Source organism: Hylaeus anthracinus, unplaced genomic scaffold, assembly GCF_026225885.1.
Source record: "Hylaeus anthracinus isolate JK02 unplaced genomic scaffold, UHH_iyHylAnth1.0_haploid 0, whole genome shotgun sequence".
NCBI classification, from domain to species: domain Eukaryota; kingdom Metazoa; phylum Arthropoda; class Insecta; order Hymenoptera; family Colletidae; genus Hylaeus; species Hylaeus anthracinus.
Window position 1 is genome coordinate 14,375,842 of NW_026533254.1, and position 27,944 is coordinate 14,403,785.

General features: G+C 41.5%; 1 protein-coding gene across 1 annotated transcript; it reads left to right on the forward strand.

Moving 5' to 3' along the window:
- Positions 1-1,083: 1,083 nt before the first annotated feature.
- On the forward strand, positions 1,084-26,250 carry LOC128885291 (uncharacterized). The gene is made up of 15 exons (XM_054139273.1): positions 1,084-1,270; positions 2,455-2,594; positions 2,779-2,912; positions 3,338-3,578; positions 4,018-4,134; positions 5,284-5,513; positions 7,372-7,581; positions 9,472-9,715; positions 11,583-11,857; positions 12,213-12,537; positions 12,977-13,456; positions 17,117-17,247; positions 24,021-24,169; positions 24,279-24,529; positions 25,152-26,250. The coding sequence occupies exons 2-15, from the start codon at positions 2,459-2,461 to the stop codon at positions 25,430-25,432; spliced, it is 3,204 nt and encodes a 1,067-aa protein (XP_053995248.1). The 5' UTR covers positions 1,084-1,270; positions 2,455-2,458; the 3' UTR covers positions 25,433-26,250.
- The last annotated feature ends 1,694 nt before the right edge of the window (positions 26,251-27,944 follow it).

Genomic DNA, 27,944 nt, shown 5'->3' on the forward strand with positions numbered 1-27,944 from the left:
ACCTGAATCCATGAACCGGCAAATGAAGGAACGATTCAAATAAAAGATTGTTATCTTTTATTTAAATTTTGGTAAATGGACTTACTGATCTAAAGTCTCGGGTAAACAAACACCATATGAAGTATACGCTCTCCACGCGTGCGAGTAAAACGTCCTGGACGTTTGTAATTGTGACGTAACGTATAGGAGACGGGCATACATCGACGGGAGCGGATGTCGACACACAATCAGGATCGGAAGTAATTCCGGTGGCCGAGCACACTGCGATGGCATTGTTAGCCTATCCGCTGAATAATAATTGGCGTTCGGGCATTTACATGGTCAGGATCGCAGGGCGTCAATATCTTTCCGGATGGAATGAAAACGTCACCTGCTGGTTTTGCTCGATGGTGTAACGTTCGTTCAGTGTTTGCCGTGGATCTATACCTGTGACTTCGCTCGCTTTGCTCGCTGCGAATCAAGAGCAAATCGAGTCAAGTCTCGTTTCTTGTCACGATAGAATTGCCTAACGCGTGGGTACTTCCTCTGAAACGTCAGGGCTCGTTTGGAGTTTCGGGCTCTTTGTGTTTGATTATAACTTTCCCCGTGTTCTTGCTCTTAGGAGTGCGACAAATAGTTTTTTCATTCTTGGTTAATTAAAGGAGTTGGGCACAGAGTTATATATACATACATTGGGCGTATTATTTATTTATTATTTATTCGTTTTTTTTTTGCAACTCTAGTTTAAATAGAAATACTTGCTCGTCATTTTGTTACGTTAAAGTACCAATTTTCTAAGTTAGCGTCGACCTGATGATAACCTGAGTCTCAACCTGATGGCTATTATAATTTATCTATATAAATGTACGAACTTCAGTAACCACGTTTTGCTTGTTATTCTTTTAACAGATTACAAGTATAACAAGTAGTTATAACAATTGTAGAAGAGTAATAATACATGAAATATTACTCTGCATCCACTGTCCATCAAGTTGAGATTTGGGTTATGTGTAGAGACATGAAAAGGAGAAGGGGAAGGAAACAGAGCAAACATGAAGAGTGTTCTAAGAGAAGAAATGATAAGTGACTAGTGGAAGTGATTGGCGACTATTTATATACTCGAAAAGAATTGAAAAACGAATCGTATTACAAAATGAATTCGCATTGTCGAAGATACTATCCGAGGAGTTAAATTTTCCATAAAGCGTTCCATGTGGTTTTACGAAGAAAAAAGTGCCTTAGGTTTCCAGTAAGATTGGGAAGATTCGATTTGAGCAGAATATTGGAACAGGTAATCGGTCGATCGATTAGTCCGTAATGTTTATACGCAAGGAGCGGGTCAGTGGTCGTACGACGCTGCTCGGGTGTCGATAACCCAAGGTGCGATTGTATAGGATCATAATTATAGCGATACGTAGGCGCAAGTAGATGTATTGTTGTGGTAGAGATCAAGTTAGTCCGCATAGCTGTTCAAACGTAAGGTGTCCCATGAGTTGCATGATAATCAGTCTGTATGAGTTACACCTCGGTAGATTCTATCTATAGAGTGTTTCGTTTAAATTGGAATGGTCAAATATCTCATGAAGGGCTAGGAGTATCAATAAATTATCTAATAAACTAACTTATATCTAATGCAATTTTACTAATAAACGTTTTAAATCTATTGATTTTAATCGCACTTTTCCTCAACAAATTATAAAGACATATTTATATCTAATTCTCGAATGGTGTGATTATTCAGTAGAAGACTAACAATCATAATTAGGAAACCTAGAAATCTCGTTTATGGGAGCGAAGGAGTCCAAGGGAGAATGGACTCAGGGTGGAAAAGACGAAGTACGGTCACGCTGAATGCACGCGAAACCGTGCAGGAAGCTGACAGAGACGCATGCGCGGAATCCGTTAGGAAAACGGAATGTGCATTCCAGGGAAATTCCTCGGACCGTTTCGAAACAGTTAAGCGAGGCAAAAGCAGCCGTGATTTTCCAAACGTTTTATATCGAGCGTCGGGGAGATTGATCTGTACCTGGTGATTTATCGCGTTGCGCTGTTTCCGGTTTAGCTCTCCGTTTCTTGTTGCGATTCGGACCGATTGATGCAAGAGATACAGTAGATTATACATTTTTGATCGTCGTTCTGTAACTTTAATCCTTTGAGTACGGAACTTAATGAAAACGATAGCTGTGGACGGAATTCTTTTTTAATTTATTATTTTATTAAAATATAGACTATGTATTAACTTGAAAGGTAATGAATCTAAATATTTATTTCAAAAAGTGATGATTGTGTCTCAAGCAAGCAGGAGGTCGAAAATGTTGCCTAACGCATATATGCGTCCATATCACTCTATAAAAATACTATAAAAATGTTAACTATAAAAATGTTGATTGCCCTGACGGGCAGTGCAGGCTACAGATAATGCACACCGAATTCAATTAACTGTCATTGTTTTGTTTCCGTCTTTTTCCAACGGAGGAGGATGGGCTGTGCACCTAGCGGGCCATCGTACGCGAAGGGCGGCACTCGATTAATGGCCACGAAGCTGACTTTCACCAAGGGTCAGCTGCATAACCTGAACGCATATTTCCGTAGACTGCTCGACGATGCTCCGAATGGTGAATGTTTACCAAGAATTCTCTTCGATAAATCTTTTACGCGTTCGATTCGTGGCTCGAAGGAGGAAGAGATTGCGCGCAGGGGCCGGGAAATATCGAATGCAAGAAGCAATACGAGCCCCTTCTTCCCACGGCTCGTCGATTTTTTACAGAGCCTACCGTTGAACCGACGACCGTGTTACAGATCCCTCGAGCGCCTTCGCGATGGAAGCTATCGTGGAGAGATTGGTTCAACGTTTGATGCTGGCCGCTGGCAATCTGGATCGAAGATTCTCATCGGTGTTCCTCGTTTCCTTGAACGAGCCTCGACGGATAAAGGTAAAGGGGCGACGGTAACATCATTCGAAGAAAGTTGAGCAAATCTGAGAAAAACTGAGCTTTTTGCTGAGCGAAAATGAGCACGATCTTGCCAAATCAAACGAAACTAAATGAAAAAAGCTGGAAAAAATAGAACTAAACTACACAAAACTTAGGGAAACTCAATGAAACTGGACAAAACTGAACGATACCGAATAATACTGAACACGACAGAACAAGATTGAACAACATTGGTCTACATTAAGCAAGATTGAACAAGATAGACCAAAATAGACCAACACTGACCCAGACTGACCAAAATTGAACAATAAATCTGAACGAGATTAAACGAGATTGAACTACTGTAGTTTTAGCAAGACTAAACAAGACTGAACATTGCGCGAAGATTCTCGTATCGCCTAGTTTCTTTTTCTTTTTTTACCCAGCGACTCAGGTTCGAGTACTTGCTGCGAATAGATGCCCTGTCTGAGCCTGCCGCAAGTTCCGAGTTGGAGGTCTCGAGGGTAACCGTGGAGGAGGATGCGGCTCTGTCAGGCTTTATTCGGTTAAAGATACTCGCCGCTGGGGCAGAGCACTGGCGAGAGTACGTGGATGCTGCAGGGAGATTGAGGAGGGATCTGGTGAAAGCCAAATTAGCAAATTTGTTGGCCACGGCCATTAAACGAGGTACTTCGTACACGCCAAGTCTGTTGGGTTTTGCTGGCGGTTCCTAGTCGCGACTCATGCTTTCGGGAAATTTGAGGCTTTCGCGAATTCTCGCGTTTTATCTGAGAATGGGGACAGCTAAGACCACTAGTGTCTTACAAATATTATAATTTCTACTTGCTCTCTGATTCTTCCCATCTAGATATTTCAATTTGTTTGAATTTTCACAGGCTTTATTGCAGAAACTTCTGTTTTTTTTTTAAATGCATTATTATTTTGTTATTCTATCAAACTTAAATTTCTCTGGTATAAACTACATTTCCTTTTGTTATTAATTTCTAACCACTACCTTTACCTTGCTTGTTAAAATATTTTAAAATTAAACTGATCCTAAAGGATCTTTTCTATTTATTACAAAGTGTTTTCCAAGGTAATCTCTTCTCAAACAATTGTTTTCTAGATGCCATAGGTTCAACCGATGACGAGATTTGCGTCACCCCTGGTCAAATCGTGGATGCCGAGGTCCTCGACAAGATATTGCAGCAACCAGACCACTGTCGCATATTCTACGGTCCAGGTAACGTTAATATTCACGTAAACAAATCGTACGACTATTAAATCCAGGACAAAGTCTTTAAGGAAAATTCAGATATATTCGACACAGTTTGTGTTTTATAAAAATATCAAAATTCTGAAAACACTTCTGTGAATCTCTTTACTATTTGGAATTGTACAGCAAAAAATCGGTGCGGTAACTTTACCTCTTTATAATATTAATATAGATAACCATACATCCAAGCAGGCGGTTAAAAATAAATGATTTCAAACGGTTGTGTCATATTTTCATTTCAATTACAATTTGCCCAGGTTTGGTATCATTCGTACACTCGATGCCTCAGTTCGATGGCCAACGCTCATGCCACTTCCGCTCCCGATATCCTGGAGCCTCCGAACTTCCTCTTCCGGGGTGTCATCTTCGTGTCTTTACCTTCTTCGGCGTCCATCCTTTCGTCGCTTGTTTGTTCGCGAACCGCTATCCGCGCTTTGTACTAAATAACCGATGCGCGAGGCAACTCGGTAATTCAATATACACCGGGTGTTCTATAAATCAGAACAGGACGCCCGGGCAAAGTTCCTTAATAACGACTGCAGGGGATTTAGAATAACGAGCGCCGCGAAATATGCCTGGTTTTCTGTGTAACTGGATTAAGGAACGTCTCATAAATCAACCCCGCGCCGCATCTCGCGAAACAACAGCCCCGGCTAACGACGCGATTTTTAACAATGCCGGGTTATAGTGTGGACAAAATCAACTGGACGCTGCCGAGGACTCTCCCTTTATCGCGTACCGCTTGGCTAAGATGGACGATAACTGTTATATAAGAGGGTACTCTTTTGTGTTTCTTCATTCGATTCGATTCATTGATAACCAATAACCACCATCAACCTGAAATATCAAACTAATTCCTTGCAAGTTGTTTGCAGAAATGAAATTCGGCTCGTAGGAGGCTAACCCTATAAACGAATCTTCCAATATTACTTGAAAATTACCCAGCTCCCAATCAAAGTAAGTGTCGATACACTTCAAACAAAGTTTGAAACATGAGTGTACGTATGGTATCGGAACACGTTCCATCGTTAGCAGAGGCCTCGCCTGTCACGCTTCGCGATAGTCGATTTCGTTTGGACAATAGACAGCAGTAGAGTTTCGCGAAACTGTTTGCAGCCACTTCGAGTGGGCCGTTACCAGAACCTAGGGATCATCGCGTGGCTCTGATAGAAGACGCCGGTGGAATACTGCTCAGAATTGGATTAGACGGATTCAAGGCTCGCGAGGCAGAGGTCAGGCTATTAATCGGCATCGGTGTGTCGTCTTGGCCCAGCATGACGGATTATCCCAGAAGAGTGCCTCTTCATCACTGCGACGCTCTTCTTCACTACACAGCGGCCCAAAGCGTGAGTGCATTCCTTCGAAATTTTATTGTTAGCTTCGAAAACCCTAAAATGCATTCGAGGACAGAAAACATTGGCCATTGGTACTCGATGCGTACTAAGCTTGGCAAGGGAGCATAGGTACAACAAACAGTTGAGGGTTGGTTGATTGATTACTTGGTTTATTTCAAGCAATGCGTTAAATACACCAGAATATGTTAAATGTTGCAAATAGAATAATGAAAATTAATGATTAGGATATTATAGAATTGCGCGCATATATGCACTAATGATGCGAATGGGTTATGTTAAAGTTCGTCTGATCTTGAAAAGTAACAATCCTGAAAACCACTTCGCGACCGAACGGTGCGTGGATCGGTTTATCGACGCCCGAGAGAACGCTTCTGTCGAGCTTGGAAAAGAAAAAAAGAAAGTAAAATGAGAAACAACGACGAAGTCAATTGGTCTACGACTCGATGCGCTTTTCACGGTGCGATTTGCTCGTCGACCTTTGGGGTTCGCTGTCGAGTGCCGCGGTATTTGTGTTCCGCTCTAGTTGGTGGGAACAAAAGTATCGAAAAGCGAAGTTTATTGACTCGTGCGGTACGCATGCGTCGCGCAATTAGAGCATTGATTATTCCTATCTCATCGTTTGTATGGGTCGTAGGTAAGCGATTATTAAAAAGCTCGGTTCGACTCGAACGAACCAATTACGGAGGCTCGCGAGAGGCGCCAAAGTGGAAGGAAACGGCAATTGCGAAAATAGCAAAATGAAGATGCGCGTCTCGTCCAAGTGGGAACGCTTTTCATCGATGCACAAATATTCGCTAGCGGTCGAGTGCCTTAGCGCGTGTCTCTTTTACGGTTTTGCGTTGCTTTGATCGCAGTTAAGAAGGGAGCTCGATTCAGGACGCGGAAAATGAGGCATCTTCTTACGAATTTTTAAAACACTATACATCGAACAGATCTTTATGAAACTTACAGGGTCTTTTATTGAGTATTCGCTGGTAACAAATAATTTTTTTCAAAAACATATAATGTTTTTACCTTAAACAGAAAAAAAAACCTAAAGATTACACCCCAAAGATTATAAGAAAAAAAAGTTTACATAAAACAACTTTTCCATGCAAGTAATGACCAACCTGTTTGCCCAAATCACATATTTTTTCCAACTCTCTTCCCTACTTTTCTTCAATTTTTATATATTAAGATAGGAGATGTATAATAATGTAAGAAGAGTGTGTCTGCAAAGAAATCAATACCATTGTAGAGTTTATTTGCTGCCATCGGTAACCTAGTAGGTGGTGGGGGTCTATTGTTAGCATAATTGGTCCTCTACGAGTGCAGCTAGAGAAAACAGAAGGTTGACGTAAATGTCCCACGGGAAAGTTGAAGGATATGCGACTCATTGGGAATGAAATATGCGATTAAGATAAATGTCGAGGTAATTATGGCCGTCGAGGTTTTCCTTCGTTATTTATGCCGTAACGTGATGTCGAGATACTTCGTACGACTACCTTTTCTCACTTTTCTTATATTTCTTCTCTTTGTTTTGTTTCATCCTCTAAACACTGATGTTTAATGTGTTAAAAAAAATGATCATCTCACGAGACAATTTAAGACGACACTCAAACTACTGTTCCTCGTCAAAGTTGTACAAAATATTGTTTATACCATACACGATTAATTAAGCGAATGGAAAGAAGCAATTACGTTGAACTCGCGCAGCTCTGTATGTACATTGTGTTCTCTTAATAGCGATGCGAAATTCCTCTCGCCGAGTCCAGGGATTTTATTCCGGCTAGGAAATTTTCATATGTTCTTGGCTAAATGGGCAGACCTGTTTTGTTTCACGGCCTCGTTTTGCCTGTCGCTATTTTAGGCCATGTATGCAGTGGCCGTTGGACCATATACCGGTGCACGCTGCGAGGATCGGGCAACTCTCTGGGGTGTACGTGTTCCAGCGGCTGAGAAAATTATGAGTCAACACTATGCCGCCGACAGTGTACCCGCCCTGACTGAATCTGTGCTCATAGAAATCTTGCACCAGCTGCGCGAGGGTCGAGCATTCGGTACATCGACCACGTCGAAGGTGACATTTTGCCATTTTTCTGAGACTCCGCATGTTCTGTCGTAGTGGCTAGTGGTCGGGCTGATGCGATATATTATTATGTATCAACGATATTTGAGGAAGTTTAGTGGTATAGCAATCAGTAAGAAGTATTGGCAGGTGTTACGATTTGAGAAGGTGTATCAATGTTTGATACTAACTCCTTTAAAATGGTAGCTAAATGGTAGCTACGTAATGTGGATGTCACTTGGTACCAACAATTTCAATACGGTAACTACATACATAGTGCGGGTACCATTTCGATCAAATAATCAATTCCTAAAAGGAAAAAGTTTTCGCAAGTGATCTTAGCTTTTAGAGCTCGACGAATCCAAATTCTGCAGGTATACGATGAAATCTACTGGCTCTGTTGAATTATTATTATGTGACGCGAGTTCGCTTGTACTCTACGATGCACAGGTATGAAACGAGCCTAATATCCGCAGTAGATGAAAACGTCCAAAGGAAACGAGGTGAAGCCAGAATATCTGTAAGGCGACCGTCGCGAACGACGTTGCTGGAAAGGGAAACAAATGATACGCCCGACCGAGTCGGCGAAATAAAATCCATCTGGAGGAAGTGCATTTGTCAGGAGATGGGGTCCAGAATGTCAGGCTTACAGGATATATGGGGTGAACCTGCGGTTTTGTCAGAAAACGTACAGGTCGTACTACGAGAAACTAACGAAAAGGGTTTATTAACGTGGGTCTTAAAATTGGTTGGTTTTAAAGTAGAGGTAGAATTGGTTATATTAAGAAGGTAAATTACATAAATCACCTATAAGAATACCTATCCATGAAACCACTCGTAGTATCAAAGACATTTACAATCTATTCCACATATTCAACAAACTCCTCGTACAACATTGACAGTTAGTAAGTTTTCCTCGACCACTATTTCATATTATATTCAGTTTTCATATATCAATTTCCAAACGAAATTAGGAAAAAGTCTGAAGCTCACCTACACGAACCATTTTTAAAGAACAAAAGCAAAATTTCTCCTTCACTCTTCCAAATAGTAAATAAAAAAAATACGCAAATAAGGATGCCCCGAGGACTTCCTTCAACAAGTAAGCCTCGAGCAGAAGCTTTATTACCTTCGCATCGGATCCTCCGATTCGCCGGCCTATTTCTCGAAACTCTCGTTCCGTAACGCGAATCGAACCTCCGTTTTCCTTCTGGAGTTTCTCCCCCTGTACTTCCGCGATCCAGATATCTCGGCGTCGACGTTGAAAACACTATTCTCTCTGACGCGTCGTTGCGTCCCGGCTGTTTAATAAAAACGTTGCTGGATGCGACTCGGCAATAATTTATCCACCCCCGAGCCATGGTAACCGAACATGCAGCCCCGGTGAATACGTAATGAGAAAAGTTGAATCGATTTTAAAAATTCCCATCCCCGACGCCTCTCACCGCTGCTTCCGGTTTGCGTGATCTCCACGGCTCGTAAATGAGCAAGGATTTTCCACGTGTCATGGGTGCGGGGCAGTGTACATATTTATTAAATACACTCGGTAGTCTTCGGTTGAGAAACATGTACACGTTAACTCTTTCACTTCTGAATTAGCCAAATATCAATTATATTATTATAACATAATAACAAACTTCTGACTTGTTAATTAAATATTCTTCATGAATTCGTCTAAATTATATATGTATAAATCATATAATTTATTTAGTTAAACATGATGCGTTGTAATTATGAAAACCTTAATGAATACTATATTTGTTAATTATCTTCATCAAAGATTAACACAAGAGAGCTCTAGATTAGATGACAGAGGTTCAAGAGTAGATAATGATTCTTCTTACCAAAAGTGTTGTGAAAAATAAGTGGAATAAAAGAAGTGTAATTGAAACATTTCCTCAGGCAGCACGGAAAGCCAATTTCCACTTACAGGATCGTCCACGAGTGGTTTCCAGACACATTTTGCGAACCGTGCACCGGTGGTCCCTGGAACGTGCAGGAGCGGACCCTTTGACGAGCTGGTCGCCCGACACCCTCTCGCGTCATGTTCTCTTGGCCTTGGACGAGCTAGTCACCGCGCTGAAATGCCAGAACCTGAGGTGTTACTTTCATCCGCGGTGCAACGTGATGCTACATTGCGCGAGAGGTAATTCACTTCGAGGATGGAAATGAAAAACCACCCCTGCGGCGCGCTCCTTTGTTCTCTTGCCATTTTCTATTTTTTAAGTTATTAGGTGTGGAAATTAATTCCGTACTTTTACATTCGCACATTTATAATTCCAGTGTAAACGTCTAAAAAGAGGGACTTCTTTGAGAATTTAAAAAGAAAAAAAAAACGAAAAACAAGAAGTCATACAAAAATTGTGATTTTGTTACAAATGTATAGATGTAAAGGCTCAGAATGAATTTCTACACCTAAAACTTCCATCGAATAGCGAATCAGATCTGTTGCACACTCCTGCTCTATGTTGTCACACGTCCCATTTTTTGTTGCGGTTGTTTTGTTCACGCTACAATCAATATTGCGGCGTCGCGGAGAGCCGTGCGATCGTCTGGTTTCCATGGAAATTCTTAATTGGTGACGATAACGACGTGTACTATTATCGCGTAGCGGCAATTTGTATGCTCCCATAAGCCGTTCGACGATGCACTTGGTTCGCATCAATGTTTTTCATAGCGTTCGCCGCTCGTCGAGTTGTCCATTCAATACGCGACACGGCCGCAACAATGGTGTTTACAATTTCATTGCGCCCTCGCGATTTAATCGTGGGGCCTGAGAAACTACGTAGCTTGGCCGAAAACCACTCGACCTGACCTGAATATGTAATTGGACTTGCCAACTGTACCTAGCGTAGAAAAAGAGGATACATTTGCATCTTCGTCGTGCATATATCATGGGATTGGAATGGAGAATTATGCGAGTCTTCCACCAGTAAACTCCACGAGTGATCTCGAGAGATAGCGATTGTTAAGTACTTGGAAATTAATGCTTCGAGCGTTACAAATATTTCGTACAAAATTATTATCGTCCAAAAAATCATGGAAGTTCGAAGCTTGATATTTTAAACGATTTAACAAGATCGGCTTGAAAATGTTGCCACTGCTTGGAAAAGCATCGCAGGGGAATCGCTTAAGAGGATTTGAAATCTGAGGCTTTAAGCTTTAAACCTTTTCCCATCGTTGTGCGGCTACTTTTCGCAAAATTACAGAACATCAAAGTCCGTTATTTTTCAAGCGATTATACATCGATCCTTTATAGATGACAAAGCTGACTCGTAGAATGATGCTCTGAAAGAACGTATTCAACGAACGCCTTTATTGGGTCCACCGCATGAACCACCCTGATCTACCGAACACTTATAAGCGCCCATACAGCAGAAAGGATTAATATTCTCTAAAATCATACGTGCTCGAAAAAATGTATCAATAAATGACGTAATTTATGCTGCAGGATGTTCGAGCATTTGTTTAATCTATCAAATATATTATTCAAGACACTGTTGAGCATATGAAGTGACTAATTGAATGTCTACAAGCATGAATTACATTTATTCAATACACATTAATACATTATGCTATACGTAATACAATTTATACAATTACATTAAATAATATATGAATAGGAAAACATTAACAAACATCCATTACCCCGATAATTACACGTGTTGCAAAATTATAAAAGGTAACATGGAACGCATTTTCAGTCTTTTCAAATAAATAGTCGATGTCTACCATTTAAACCTCCAACGAAAAAGTGACGTCGCATGTAACATTTCACCGTGCGCCAGCCGTCGCTTCTGTTTTGAAAACGAATGACCAAAAATCCTTAAAAATGGCCGAAACGAAAAATGAAATCGAACGAACGAGCTGTGTTTTACGTCGAAAACATTGTTTTATTTGATGTTACGTTAAAACATGAAACCAGTTGTACCTTGCTGGATTACCGGGCATGTCGGAGTAGCGAGCAGACGGATTATAGAGACCACGCTGTATTACGTTCTTGCATTTCAAAGGTGGAATAGCGCATTACGAGGGTTCTTACGTTGCTGATGCACTTCTGTTGGAATCTTACCTGGAGACTCTCCATCATCGTTCCATTACTATGACGCAAGGTGTACCCAGGCCCGTGGACGTTATGGAGAGCGAGCTCATTGTCAGATGGCGTGACGTTTTGGCCTCTTTGCCCAGAGGGAGGACGGACGTTGATTATGGATACAGCTGGAGACAACTGGAATATTTTAGTTTGATCCTGGAGCAAGTGCTGCGAGCGAAAGATGCCTCGTTACAGGTACAATGAAAAGCGCGAAAAACTGTCTACATGGTTAAAATGACAACAATCTTCTCAGAATTAACCCTTTCCACTCAAGGCCTTTTTTTCTGGTATCTACCAGCAACTCGGGATGTTTCTTAGCATTCTATTGCCACGGACGTTAAGATTATATTGACTTCGAAAATGAAATCTCTAATTTGAGATTTGAGAATCAGGTCACCTTTGCCTCAACGACAATCATTTTATCGGCACTTCGAGTTGCAAAGAAATGAAACCTAAAAAAACACCTAGTGGTGACTGAGAGTCACCTCTCGAGTGCAAAGGGTTAATAACAACTGTAAACCTGTAACAGTTTGTTTTTTTGCATCCATAGGATTGGTGGCACGCAGACAGCTCGTACCTGAATTTTCCGGAATTGTCGCACGACACGACCGAACGTGTGGAAAACCTCGTGTTCCTGTTGAAATTAGTTTTAACGCAGGCTAGAGATGAAATCCGCGCGATGTCGGATCGCAGGTCGCGTGTGCGCGATCATTGCAAGGTATTGAGAAAGGGAAAGCATCGCTACACCACTACTCAGTTCGATTACTCGGTGGGTCTGTTGATCGACGCAGTCAGAATGGACAGGGAAACCGCCAATACGGATCTGGAGGCTTATCCAATTATGGCGAAAATGGTACTACAATGGCTCCATTTCGGTAGGCAAACCTAACGCACGCTTCTTTTCAGTCTTAATATTTTCATTCTCAGATTCTTTGTAATCGAGAAAAAAATATATTTGTTTGTATTTCTATGTATATTAGGTAATAATTGAAGCTCTGAGCCTTGTTCGTAGATCTTTATTTCAAGCAATTCATTTTAATAAACAATTTTTTTGAGAAATTTATAAGATGTAATTCAACTTAAATTTATTTTTACTAAGCATCGAAGGTGTAATCTACAATTCAGAGTTATAATTCAATCAAATTACGATATAATTGAAACAGAAATATTAATTAAAGATAACCAGATTGAAGGATCGCACAAAAATTATAAATAGAACAGATAAAATTGTCGTCATTCCTGTTGAATTACTCCGGTATAATTCATGAAGGAATACACCCATAAGTCTTCCTAACTCTGCTTTAATCGTTCCAGGCATGGAGTACGACAGAAAGTACCTAGAGCCAGTCCTGCGCCCGTATCTGAACAATCTCTTCAACAGCCTCCACGAGAACGGTTGGTGCACGACGTCTTGGAAGAGCAGACGAGAGATGTACAAATCCGAGATGCAGTCGTTGTCTGCGTTCTGTAAATCCGTGATAGCTGAGCAAATATCGCCCGCTTCCGGCATCGTGGACTACTTGTCCAAAGGTTGGCGTTGGGCGGAGAGCGTGACAAAGATGATCGAACGTTCTGGGAATTCTTTGAGACTGATCCTCCTCTTCAGGGGCCAAGTGTTCAGATATAATTTGACGTTCGCCGAGAACAAGGGACCTGGTGCGTTCTCTGTGTGGAGCAAGGCCAGGAGCGTCAGCACGATCGCTAGGAGAAGAAGAATGAATTCGAGGGTCGGTGAGATAATCGAATACCTGACGGAGCCGCACGAACCGTCGGCGCCGGAAGAAAACACTACTGGTGAGTGATGAAACGTAGTAATAGCGAAACGGTATTCCCTAGTTGCACGCGATGGATGTTTCCTATTTTGGAGACAACGAAGTCATCCACTGTTTTTGTTTTATTACGGTTACACTTTCGTACGAACGTGTGAAACAGAGACTTCTTTGGAAATTGAAAACTGAAAAGCCACAGTTGTGTGAGTAATTATAGGTTTGAAGGTAAATGCTTAATATTTAAATGAAAAAAGATGTGTGAATCCCCGAAAAATAACTTTTATTGTTTTCGATACTTATTGATTGTACGAATATGCATTTACCAGAGTCGAACTATGTTCGTGAAAAATAACTTTTTTCATAATACTATGAAAAATTAATTTGAACCTATAATTATTTACACTACTGCAAACATGATACAATAATTTAACAATCATTATCTGGGACAGCAATACTGCAAAATTACATGTTATATCATACAAAAAGAGGAAATAAATTTGTTCTTGATGTTTATAAGTAAAGAATAATTGAGTGACATGAAGAGAGTCCAAATCAGTCCTACAGGAAGGTACGTGATTATACTCTGAAAAAGGAACAATTCTAAGTTTTCCTTTGACATTTTCTCTGGTTATATGCAAACGAGCAATACCCTTTGCCTCTTGGATCATCTGACGAATAGTTGCGTTCCGTTCGACTGGGATCGATCGTTTCGAGAGCCGAGGGAATGCGGCACGCGAGTAATTACAGCAATCGCGAGAGCTCCACTAAATCAGGTATTAAGATACAAACTTAAGCAAGGATTTTGCGGAGCCTCCGGTGGCCCTCGGTTCCGTTGTATTCCGGAGAAACTTGTCGCGACGTAATAAGCGTGCTTCGGGAGGGCTGAAAAGGAAGGGGTTCGTTCGGGTTCGAGTTCGAGTTCAGAGAATTAATTAGATTCAGCCCCCTTTTCATGGGAATCTGGAGAGCGAGAAATAGAGAGAGGGGAATGAAAAAACGCCGGGAGTTTCCTAGCGACAGTTTCGACGGCCTCGAAAACACGAGTCCAAAGTTCTTACGGCTTAACAGCATCCAGGGAAATTAATTGTTTCCGGGGTCCTGGTGCAGGGTGAACACTTTCGAGCATGTCGGATTTTTCGGGGAAAAAACCGAGATTGGAAAACCGTTTTTTTTTTTTTTAAGCTGACTAATTACTCGTTTTTGTTAGCTTCGAACAATGCGGGCACTAGAAAAGACAATACAAAAATTGGGTGTATTGTTGGCGATGAGAGCAGTTCCAAGAAATGGTGAAGGATGACTGAGTGACGGGAAAACGGACATTGGTATAATTGTAATAAGAAAGAACGACAAGAAAACGGTCGATTTCTATTAAAAAGAATGGTTGAGTGACGTGGAGAAAGGGAAGGAAGACTGAGTGACGAGAAAATAGAGATTATTACATTTGTAGAAAGAAACACAGGGGCTTCATAAGAGAATTCAAGAAAAGGTGAGGGATGAGCAACTGACGATAATAAAATCTGGAACAAAATGAAGATGAAGAGGGACGGGATAAAAGACATCATTATACTTGTGCAAAGAAGGAGCTAACTTTATCTAGAGTTGTGTGCAGAAGCGAGAATATTTCCTTTCCCTGTCTCGAGACTTTTCCAATACATTCTCGTTTCTGGGCGTTCGCAACCCGCTCGAAGAAGGTTAATTGCCTGCCAGCCACGCATGTAACCCCGCAAGCTCGTAAAATCGTGGAGAAGATCAATCCCCGCGTACTAAGATCAGGCGTAGGCGGAGGAGGAGCAGCTACTACTTCTGCGCGTTCACGCGCGCCTTCTTCGAAAAACATTGGTATAATAATCCGAAACTTTAAAATGCATTAAATATGTACATCTTCGAATTAATTGAATATTTACAATGCATATAGCAACGGTCAGTCTTCGATTAAATATTAACAAGAATCGCGCGAGAAAGTTTTCTATATCGTTATATCTGCTAAATAATTAATTTCTGACGATAGTTACATTAATTATTATTTCTTTCTATTATTTTTATTACACTTTCAAGGTCATATTTTTCGAGATTCCAAGGTCGTTGGCGTTGTTTAATATTGTTCGCAAGTTTCGAGTAAGCTCGGAATATGGAACGTTGGAACTGCTTCGAGACCGAAACAAGATTGAAAATCTTGAAAGTCTTGAAAGTTGTCGAACTGTTGGATAGTTTGGAGTCTTGGAAGTCTTGAATACTTAAGAAGGTTACAAGCAGTTGCATATTTTAATAGTTCTGAAAGTCTTGGTAGTTATGGCTGTACCGTGGAGGTTTGAACTTTTTTTTAACGACCTTAACATTATTTATTGCCCATGTTTCACCCGGATAACAGCGATTATCGCAGTAAAGTGACGAATACGAGAGATTTTAGAGATTTCTAACATTACATTGTAATCTAAGAACGTTACAGTAGACTGTAAACTGTCATTAGTAAGCGTGAACAAATAACTCCGTAATCTACCTTCTATGATATAGATTCAACGAATGTGGACATTCACCAGCACCACTTCAAAATGACCATGCCATCCTGTTTTAGTTTCCCATAAACAACTGCTACCAATTGGCAAAATCCACAATCACGCGTGTTCATCGCGTATTCGCAGTCAATTCCAGTAACGCGACATCCATCTCTCCGCGATAGTACGCAAAATAACCGCGTGTAGCATTTAAAATTAAAGAGGAGGCGTTCGTGGCGTGTGACGCGCGGAAGGGACGTAGATTTATGCGAATGTCACGGGAGGACATCATACGGAGAGAGGATCGTAAAACTCTGGCTAGGTGGTAGGCGAATCGCGCAGGTTGAACCCCCAACCCCCAAAAAAGCGGTTTCTCGCTGGTCGTTTTAAATCAACGTTCGCGTTGGGTGACGTAGGCAAATTTCTGGCCCGTAACCCGTCGTCCAGTGACTGGATCGCGGGGGACGTTTAGGTAAGTCACGTACACGCGAGACGTGGCGCAAAATCAATATTTTCGTTAGGCGTTGCAGGACACGCAGAGCTGAGGGATGTCGACCGTTTGACGTGTCTCGCGTCGATGAACAGATCGCGGGTTCGAAAAAAATGATACCTTTCCCGGTTACGTACGCAAAGAAGTGGAGTATATTGTATTCTTTACTTTGTGTTCTAGGTTTATTTTTAAAGGAGGTATTGATACAGTAAACCTTTGATTATTCAAACGCCAATTAGCAGAATTCAGAGTCACTCAGATATCCCCCACTTTTTCTTGGAACTACAAATAGTCAACGTTTCTATTTATATCAAATTAGAATCTCAATGAAATTGTTTCGTTCCTGGAATATTTAACGAATCCAGACTAAGAGTGTATTAGAAAAATCTTATGTTGGAATATTTACTAGGATTCAACCTTTTATTTGACTACAAAAATAAACGTACTGAGAATATATATACAACGTGTATCTGTCACTGCAGAATAAGAAAAGAGAAAGTTTAGAATATGGCCTGTCCTCTCCAATGGCATTGAGGGCCCTTCCTATAGTTTCCTAGAACCTAAACAGTTACGTGAAAACTGCAATGTGTGCAGCTAGAAATTTCATTTTATTCGTTTTGAATAAAATCAAAACTTTTAATTATTTCATTATATACCATTTCCATTATCTTGGTACGTAGCGTAAAATCAATATTTTTGTTAGGGGTTGCAGGACACACTGAACTGAGGGATACCAGCCCTCTGACGTATGTCGCGTCGATGTGCAGGTCACGGGCTCGACAACGTGGACCTGGTGATCTGATACCGGCCATGATCTCCCTGGGCAAGTTCAGGGTGAGTTTTCGGACTTTCGCGTTATTCTTCATTTCCTTCCTCTCCCATTTTATCTTTCTGCTCTGCCCGTCACTTCAACTTTTAGGATTCTGTTTTACTTTGCTCGGGCATCCACTTAAAGTTTCGCGAACCCCTGCGTCGTTTTCAGCCATTTTCCGTGCCGTGAAACATTATTCCAGAGACCGGAGGCTATAAATTAGCGCGTAAGGACAACGTAGATTGAACTCTGGAGTTGTACACGTGTTCGTGCCGGTGGCCTTGACCGTCTAATTGATCTTGCCCCGAGTACAGTTGAAGGAGCCAGTGCGCGCGATAGAATTTATCCTCTCGTTTTCACAAGGAATTGAATATTTTGCATTCAGGATAAATAAGAATTTCTTTCTGCTTATGAAGTTAAAGTGAGATTATATGCGATGAAAATTGAAACTAAGACTGGACAGCTAAGCATTTTAAATGAGATCCTCTACCATGCGATTATTATTATCGTAGTTACGGCGTGAAAGTCTTGTTGCTCTTAAGAGATACTGAACAGTAACAGTAACAGGTATCGAACAGTGAGTATAAAGAAAATTGGAAGTAGACTGAAATGAGATTGAATGGAATTGGTTGCTCCAGGTCATTGAGAGTTTAATTCCATCATACTGTTTGGCTATACTCTTCGTTCCATCCCTTACGTCTCCGAATAAACCGGCAAATAAAAACTCTCCATTCTTCAAACACGGAAGCATGCAGCGGTATCGTGAAATAAGGGGAAAAAAGTCACGGTATGGAATTTATGAGAATGAACCTACGGGGTACCGTGAGTAAGGAGAAATGCTTCTCGACTTTACCTCTATAGCCTGTGGTCTGTGCAGTAAAAATTCTGACCAATAATGTAATAGTCTCTCCTAGAAATTATATTAATATATATTCTTTATACAAATTTTAGGTAGTAAAAACTTTAGTAAAAATTCTGACCAATGATATAACAGTCCCCTTTAAAAATTATATTGATATACAGTCCCTATATAAATTTTATATACAAGAATTCTTTGTGATTGCTACAATTTGACAAATTCTGTATAGAGTCATGCCTAAAATATTCTCGAAATTAACAAAAAAATTAAGAAAGTTTTTTCCAAAATAAAATCACAAAGAACCCTTAATATTTGGTCTTTTAATATCGTTTTCCTTCCTTGATGCGACTGAGCATGCATTGTTAGAGACGGATTTCTCTGTAATTATTCGTGTTACTCGTTCTCGACTATCTAGCCTACTCTATCTATACAATCTCTTTGATAAAGACCAATAGATTCGAACGGCGCGGTCGTAACGCGGTTACCATTACCAGCATTGCTATCGAATCGACTGTGAGCCGATTACGCAATCGCAGGATAATGGGACGCGCTTCATAGGCAGGAACGAATCGTCGGAAACGGCCGGAACTCGAGCAACGAGAAGTCTACAGGCGGGAACTTTACTTCGAGTTTGTCGCATCGATATTATTGTCGTAGAATCTGGCGTCGGTTCGACGTCGTCGTCCCGACGCCGACGTCCGTTCGCTCGGCGAACCTTCTCCTGCGAAATTACTGTCATGGAATTGCCTTCCCCCGCGCGCGCTTGCACCACGAAAATCTCTGCTCGTTTAATATAATGAAACTGCGCGAACTGTGTGTGTGTGTAATTAAGCTGCCTCGCGTCTGATGCAACGGAACGAAAGCCCAGAAACTCAGGCTGGGCAAACGGTGGAACGCCAACGACCGTGAATGCGAGTTTCGCCGCGGAAATTACTTTGACAAATAATCGGCCATCGAACCTGGACCGCGTTACGGTTGTTTAGCGTGTTTAACAGCTTTTTGGTAGGGGCCAGTAATCGCCAAGTATGTTCTCTTGAGGCGGCTCCTATACATGAGGGTTTAGCTAACAACCCTCAACTTTCGTATCACCGAGCCCGTATACTCAATTTCCTTGTTAACTCTTTGCACTCTGAATTATATTTCAATTTCGTTATCAGCAGCTCCCAGCATTTTTAAGTATTTGAAAGTTACTTTAACTAAAACATTAGGCAATTCAAATAAATAAAGGACGAAACGATATGTAATAACATAAAGCATAAAATATCGCGTACGTATTACTTGCTGAGAAAACGAAAGAAACTTTTGGGATAGTCTAATATTACTTTTTAATTAAATTCCTTCTTCACGTCACAGGCTACGATAATCGCTTCAGAAATTCGCGCTTCCTATCACGCAATTACTAGCTCGACGTTACGCTCGTCTTCCTCTTATTGGAAGTCGTGTGACGCGGAGGAACATCGATACCAAGGGAATGAATATTTATGTCGGTACTTCGGACATGCATCGGTAAACGAAAGGATAGAACGGAGCGCGCCAAAGCCAAATCTCGGTTTGCGACGGGCGAAACAACGAGAAAAATTGAACGAAATCGCGAGGAATATCTGCGTAGCGTCGGTATGTGCATCGCACGCCACGCGTACATCCATGTAGGTATGATCGTATAATATGTAACGAAGGAACGTTTATCTCCCTCCAGGAGGCTCCTTCCTTGACAACGTGAATTAAACGTCGCTCACACGTCGTCGTCAAGAAACCAGCTCCGACGCTGCATCGTTGCAGTTCCCTCCTTCGCATAAATTCTCCCGAGAATATAAATTGACTTTTCGTCGAGCCACAAATGAGCGTTAATATCTACATATTGAATCTTTGTTTCCGTTAACATATAAATGCGTTGTACTCTGTCGTTATTACGATACAAGTTTACGTTTTAGGTATTATGTGTATACAAATTTCTAATTACTCTTGCTTACAGTGTCTTTGCAGAAAATTCTACAAGCAACAATATTTTTGCTTAACAATTAAGACTGAAAAATAGAGGTTGAATTTACTATATTTTCAGACTAGAAAACGTCTTTTATATACGTTAAACGCAACGACGTTTATTTAATTCTAACGAGTGTAACAATTAAAAGCAACCACGAATGTACGCGTTACGGAGTGGATCGTAAAGAACCATCAAAAGCAACATCCGTTTTCCAGACGGGCTTTTCAACGACTTCCGTTTCTCTTTACATCGGGGATTGAAATTCGGTTTAATGCTTTGGGAAAGCCAGTGGCGAGATCATAAAATCGAGCCGCGATATTACTTCAAAGGATCACGTTACCGTAATAATGACAAGAAAGCTGTTGCCGCAACGATGTCCGTACAGGTAGCGATGGGAACGATGGTCTCGCAATCAGCATCGGTAGCAACGCGAAGAATAGAATCGAACTCGCCAGTTTTCGTTCCTTCGATTACGTACTTTGCGTTGCAAACAGTATTGGAACCGCAACGAGCCTACGTACCCTTCTCCTAACTGTTACGGTGGTGCTTTGATGCCCGGCGTAACTCGTACAACCTGATAACGTTCCTAAATTTTTCAATTCACTGATTAGAATTATCGATAATGCAGCTTATGAGTATTATCGATGATCGTTGGTAATATTATCCGACTGGTTTTTAGAGTTCAATGGAAATATTCTTTGAAGATTAATTAGACTGAGGACATTTATGTTGTTTATGCGTTCATGACAAATGAAATATATAAAAATAAACGGGGATGAGAAGAAATGCATGAATGTATGAAATATAAATCTTTTGTAAAATATTTACGAATTTATGACAGATAAAATATAAAAAAATATACAAGATTGTGAATGATTTAATTTTTCACTCGTTCAAAATTTAATTCAAAATTTCCCTTACATTCATTAATTCGAAACCGAATCCTCTGACATCCGTTAATTCAAAAATATACCTCTTTTCAAATATCGTAATAAAATTTCCACCAAAGATGCAGAAAATCGGATACACACACAAAAAAAGTATTCGTTTTACATAAACCACGGCGAATATAAATGACATCCCCCGGCCGATCCACCGATGAAGGAAGAAGCAAATTAAAAATTAATAATTCAAGTGTCTGGTTTATTCGTCGACCGAGAGGTTACGGAAGATTACGTAGATCTGAAATGCTCGATAGGATAATCGAATCGATCCCCTCGCTACTTACAGAAGCCTCGTGTTTTCCCCCGATGCGGCAAACGAGAAGGTCGTAATGAAAACATCCGGCGAAAAATATCGCGTTGCGTCTACCGTCCGCGCTGCTGCATCGATAAAACACAAAAATAGAGAATCGAAAGGAAGATGAATGTTTCTATAAGAGGCTGGCTCCAGGTCCGCTGATTGCGAGTCCTACAGTCAGGGGCAAAAAAAAAATAGGACACCCTACCAACTCCCAAATTCTGATTTAACAAGTAACACAAACCGAAATTTATTGTACATTCTGTAACATTTTAAAATTTATTTCAAAATTTTTATTCAACAGCAAACATCAACGAAACTTATCTCACCTATCCGATAAAAATTCAGGAATTAATAGGGTGTGGCAATCGTTTCGTCTCCGACTGTACGTAACAGCGAACCGTAATTTTAGGGAAGCTTCTTTGCGACGTATCAATCCATCAAGCTCCGGCAATTTGAAACGGTATTCGACAGTCTAATTTTCTTCGAAATCCCGTAGGAGGTTTCCGTGGTGGTCGATTAACCCAACGGATAATTAGACGGGAGCCACCTTCAGCCAGCCAGCGAGAAATGAGCGAACGAAAGTCATGCAAACGACGGGACACGATCCTGCACTCACCAGGACCGAAACTTTTTTTTACAGCCCGTTAGGAATATCGCCCCGTCTGCTCGAATCTTGGTGTTCGTTCGCCGCGAGATTTCGCTCTGGGATCAAAAAGGACTTTCCCAAAGGTTACCGGGTCTCCTGGGGACGTTAAACGTATCAGCATTTGGGAAGGCGGAGGATCGAGTTAAACCAGACCTAATAGGTGTCAGCTAGTTCTCGCAGGGCTGGGGCGGGCCTTCGACCAATCCCTTAGGTCGATATCCGTAACAAAATTCTTCGACAGACGTCGCGCATCGGACCCTATCTCCAGACTTCGATCGGTCTAACGCTCTCGGGATCTGCGAGGTGTGTTCGCGAGGTGTTGCTTTTGGCTTCGATAAGACTGTACAATTTGATAGAGACGGGTTAAAATCAGGGCTAATATTTATTTGAACCCTTTCAGAACTGGTGTCCACAATTGTGGACAAAAAATTTAACACACTTCAAGAAACAATTTCATAATCGGCATACTAATCAAACAATTCTCTTTATTAATTAAATCGATTAAAAGTTGATTTCAAACCACGTAGTAATTAAATTCATCCAAGTCAACCGTATTACTGGTAGTCTTTCATATTTAATTTTGCATGCATTACAATTACGTTTACATATTTACATACAGTATTCAAACAAAGAACATACGAGTTAACGTTCGCATCATACATCCTTCATATAATCGAACGTTCCCATAACGGTTGCCTGTACCGGATATCTCGCGACAAAGGCCGCTTCCGCGAGCCCCCTCGCGACTAGAATTCCCCCGACAGTCTGGGAGATTTTCGTTCTGTTTGTCGCGCCAATCAATCCGCACGAAAATCGACGTGCTTAATTCCGTTCGCGAATCGCGAGGCTGTTTGCGAGGTTCTCTCGATTAAATTACACACCCCCAGGCGTCAGCGATTCTTCTTCGTATTTTCCAACGATTTCTTCCTTCCGGGGCCCCTTCTCCCCCACCTCGCTGGCACTGCTGGCCCCCCTGGGGGAATCCCGGTCGATAGTCGAGCTACGAAACTGTCTCTCGAACGCGGAATAAAAAGGAGACTCGGCCGTGTTCCCGGCACTCTGGATGTATGTATTTCCAGTGCCACCGTCGACGAATAAAAAGAGAAAAAGTGGACACGTATTTACTTTCCCGAAGCGCCCTCGCGAGCTATACTCGCCGAGGAGGAGCCTCTTGGCTCCTGGTCCTCGTCTCCGTCCTCCGTGTGCCAACTAACTTTCTACTTAAAGAGCGACAGCCCCGAGAATCGGTTGGGGGTCCCCTTATGCTCATGGAAAACGCGTTTCGCGCTTCGAAAACCAAGTTTTAATCCCGGCCGTACGTCGAACTCGACGCTGGCGAACTATAATCTCCCATGCGATGTTCGATTTACTCGAACAGGGGAGGAAGAGTTTAGAGGAGAATTTACGGGGGATGTATTCTTCGTATTTCTTGCGGATAAAATTGGAACGGGAGGACGAGTTTTAGAAACGGAGAAACGCTGACGGCGCGAGTCGACTCCGACGGAAGTTGAGTGATTGTGAATCCGTGGGAAGAAGAGGGATGCCTTAATGCGTATATTCTAGAATTAATTGGATGACTGTATTAACACGTTTGCGATCCCAGAATCTTCAAAGACTCGGACTTCTGTAAATCGACAGTGAGTAAATTTAAAAAATAATATGTAACGACTCGTGTTTAGGTATCGTCGAAGAGCGAAGTTTCTTATATCAACGTATCCATTTCGTTAGGGAGAAGATTAGAATTATAATATATGTTTTGAAATATCAATGTTGAAAATATATAGTGTATAAAATGAAAAGGTTTTCATAATTTGTTCGTAACCAGGAATAGAATTTTAAGTGACGTGAATTCACGTCAGCGAATGTGTTAACTGCGACAGTTTCCTTATATCTTCGTTTCGACCATTCTATAAATATAGTTCAATAATTCCACGTATTTGAGAATCCACCGTTGCCACAGTCCAGTTTCACCTATTTTCCGAGCAAATAAAATTGTAAACGCGGTTGAAATAAATATTCGAGCATCGCTGTCTCTTAAGACGCGAACAATTTCGTTTGTCCGTAGATTTTGCAAGAAGTGGCAGCCACGTTGCCCCGTGACGAGCAGGTGGCCATGTTGGATATGGTGCAGAGAGTCTCCAGGGAATCGTCTCGTCGTTCCAGGAAGGCCAGCAGCCTGGACGCGAGTTCACCCAGACAAATCTACAGACCGAGGTACGTTTTCGGTTTCAAGACGATCGTCGCCTTTAAAGAGACGTTAATGGCCACGATTCCACTCGAAAAGCCCCGGATGCATAATAGAATCCGTCTTTCTCCGCCCTAGACCGGAATCGGATCTCCTGGATTCATCGCCGCGATTATCGTCAGGCGGCAGCGAACGGAGCATCGTCGCCGAGCATCAGAGACAGCTCGAGAGGGAGATGCACGACACTTTGAGACGCAATGCGCTGACTAGACAGCGTCCATCCATTTGGGATACGTACTCGGTGTCCTCGTGGAGCTCCTCGATCGATTCCATCGCGGGGACGATAGCGCTCAGGAAATATCGCGCGCCAATATGGGACGCCATTAAAGGTTGCTTTTTGCTAGTTCGAATTACAGGAATTTCTCTAATCTTTGTTATACATCCGTTCTCTTTATTTGTAGGGACGAGGGGTCCCGAAAGGAGCTTTTGGAAAATCCTTTAATATCGTATCTTTTTAAGTCTAAAAAGTATTGGTAAATAAGGATAATTTTGAGTTGATTGATATAGCTGTTTCTTTTAAACGAGTGTTCTAATGTAATCTTGATCGCGTTAAATTTCTCCCATATCTTCCATTTTTCACAATGGTAACAAACATCGTCTATTCCTCCAACATCCCTTCCATCCAGACATCTTTTTTCCGCATACAAGAAAACCTCGAATGATCACGTAAAGCGAGAGAATGTATACTTATTCCCGTTTTACATATTATAGTTCGCCCACCGAGTCGAATACATCCCCGCGCAGCAGCCGGATCGCTTCTTGAAATAAATTATTTTATTCCGCTCGGTGCTTCATCCGGTATTTGCATTCGCCTGGATCCGAGGCGACCAGACGTTTAATACGAACGCGACAATTTATTCCGAGTGCTCGCCGACTCATTTTTAAGCGAACCGGAAACAGGAGGGGGTAAACGGTGTGCAAACAATACGGCAATCGATTTTTCAATTTCAGGAAGCCCGCCGTCGCGAGTCAGCCATCCAGGGGATGGTAATATCGCGGGAAATAAATTCGACGAGATGATCAGCCGCGAGGAGTCGCCGACCTGGAGCACGCTGGACTCGCGACGAAACCTGGACGATCCAGGAACGAAGAATGGGGACGAATTGCCATCTTGGGATGCGCTCGAGGCGACGCTGAATAGGAGGCTGTGTAATTACGGGAACGCCCTGTCGGAATCCTTGGAGATAGGCGATAGCGTTGGGAGAGGCTGCGAGGAGAGACCGCGAGAATGATCGTTCCCTTGAATGGTAGCGGCTTCGTGGAAAGTAGATTCTTTTATCTCCAGCCGAGCCCGTCGCGAAAATCGCCTGGGAAAATGTCTCGAGTATTTCAGTGCCTTCGCGGATCCGCTCGATATTGTTTCATTGGATGCATTTCGGCTGAGCTGGGATGAAATGGTTTCTGGGGGTGAAATATTAGGCTCGGGGGGAGATAACGTTTTTACGTTAGTTGTATTTAACACTTGGCACTACGAAATTTGTCTTCATTGTATTTCTAATAATTCTGTTATTTTATGCGTTTTATTCGGAATCTGTATTACAAAACTGTTCCCTGGTGGGTACTAAATTTGAATAATTCTTTCTATTATTTACTTAGTTTTGTTTCACAGATACAAACACAAAATGACGACGAGTAGCATTACTATCGAGTATCTTTTATTATCGGAAACGTTGCCACTATTTTTCTACAAGATGAACACAGATCTCTTGTATAAATTCTTGTGTTTACCTTGTTTTTAGAAGAGGAGCACTTATCCCACTTCTCCACCGAGTCCCTTGATTAATAACGATATTCGATAGTTCTCGAGGGCTCAGCAGTGGGTCAAGTTCGCCTAACGCGTTCAAACTAAATCCGCGCGGAGGGTTGGTGTATATCAGGTCACCTTCACCCCGACTATTTAGTCGATAAATTTCTATAGTTTCCTCGCTCCACGGTGGTAGAAAATCCTGGAAAACTTGGGAAAACCAAGAAAGAAGTTTGGAAGATTATTTTTGAACATAGCATAATACCTCGAAACCTTCGTCAAGTTGCATAATTACAGGACGAAGTGTTATTAGGTACCAGTAAAGTCACTATGAATTTGTGAAATTTATTTCGTTTGTTTATATTACATTCCCACGTACTAAATCTTGATTATAAAAAAACGTGATTGGTTCGCCAGCAGGTAAACGATGTAACTTCTATTACAATCTGTAAACAATATTGGAACGCTGAGAACATAAAGGATTTTCCAAACGAGGCTTTTGGATTTGCTTTTCCATTTAATTTCATTCAAAATAAAAGGATCGGATACATTTAACGCTATTTGTGTTTTATTAAAAAAAAATAAAAATCCCTTTTGTTCCAGTGGTGAGATTTTAAATGTTTCATTGTACAGAGTAACATATAATCCACAGAAATACAATACAATACAGAAATATAATCCACTTTCGCAACTCTCCACGTATCTCCATATGAAAGAAACAATTTTCTCCGTCGCTATTGCATCGAGTTAAATTAATCGAATCCCAGGCAACTAGCGGATTCGCCAAGATTTTCAGATTTCGCCCAAATCGCGTTTCGTGACTTCTGCCTGTTCCAGCTCGAGTCGACGGGGCGGCTTTGCTATTCAAAGATTGTTTTCGCAACGGTCTATTAGCGATTTAGCACAAATTCAGGTAAACGCGCGAGGCGAGCGTAATTGGAAGCAGTGGCGTGGGCTATGAACGCGCGATTCGATTAACCGAATTTAAAATAGCACGAGTTTGCCAACGGGGTCGTAATTGGCAATTAAAGTCGCCGGAATGAGCAACATTGTTCAAGCACTCTATCGATGAGTCATTGAGCCCCGCTCGTGCGAGCTCAAATCCCGTGAATTTCACTGGCTCGGAAAACCTCGAATTCGTTCCATTATTTTTCCACCCTTTTTTTTTTGTTATTTTTTCTACTCCTTTTGCGACGGAGCGTTGCATTTGCCGCATTAAACTGCAACTGCAACCGTTTCAGCGTGCAAGTCACGTCGCTTCCCGCTCGTCGCGTGAACGTTGCGACAGTATTAGTTCTCGTTTTAATCCTTTGCTCCCCCATCCGTGAGACACTCGAAAATTTATCCGGAATCTTCGTTTCTTCGAGTTTCATCAGGCGGTTGTGTAGCCTTTTAAACTATAGCACTGCTTGCAAAGTGTTTGCGATTAATTAATTTATATTTGTAATAATTCCTGGAATATTGTACGTCACATGCGAACGTACATTTGTCTTTTTTAGATGAGAATAGGAGTTAAAAAAGGCAATAGATATAAATATGGGCTGCGAGACGCCAAAAATAAGGGTATTCGGTTTTTTGAGAGCTTTTATTTCGTAATACAAAACCATGAAATTAAAAACCATCGTTCAAGCACACAGTAGAGAATCCAAGTCGTCCAGCATCATGCTATCCTGATACCTGGAGCTAGTTTTCACTTTATAAAAATAAAATAAAGAAACAAACAATTAATGGAACAACTTTTCGACTCCCCAGTTAGAAAACTTGTGCCATCTCCTCCCAGATCATGTTCTCCTGATACCTAGGAGTTTGATTTGCCATGAATTTTTGGAACAGCTAAATTTCGAACTAAGTACCAGGAGAACATACCGACAGATGAAGTATCTCAATTCTCTGATACCTCTCTGCACACCATGTTCTCCTGATACCAGGCGCCGAATTCAGATTAAATTTTTTAAAAGGCGTGATTACTAGAGAAGAGGAAAAGGAAAGTATAAATATAT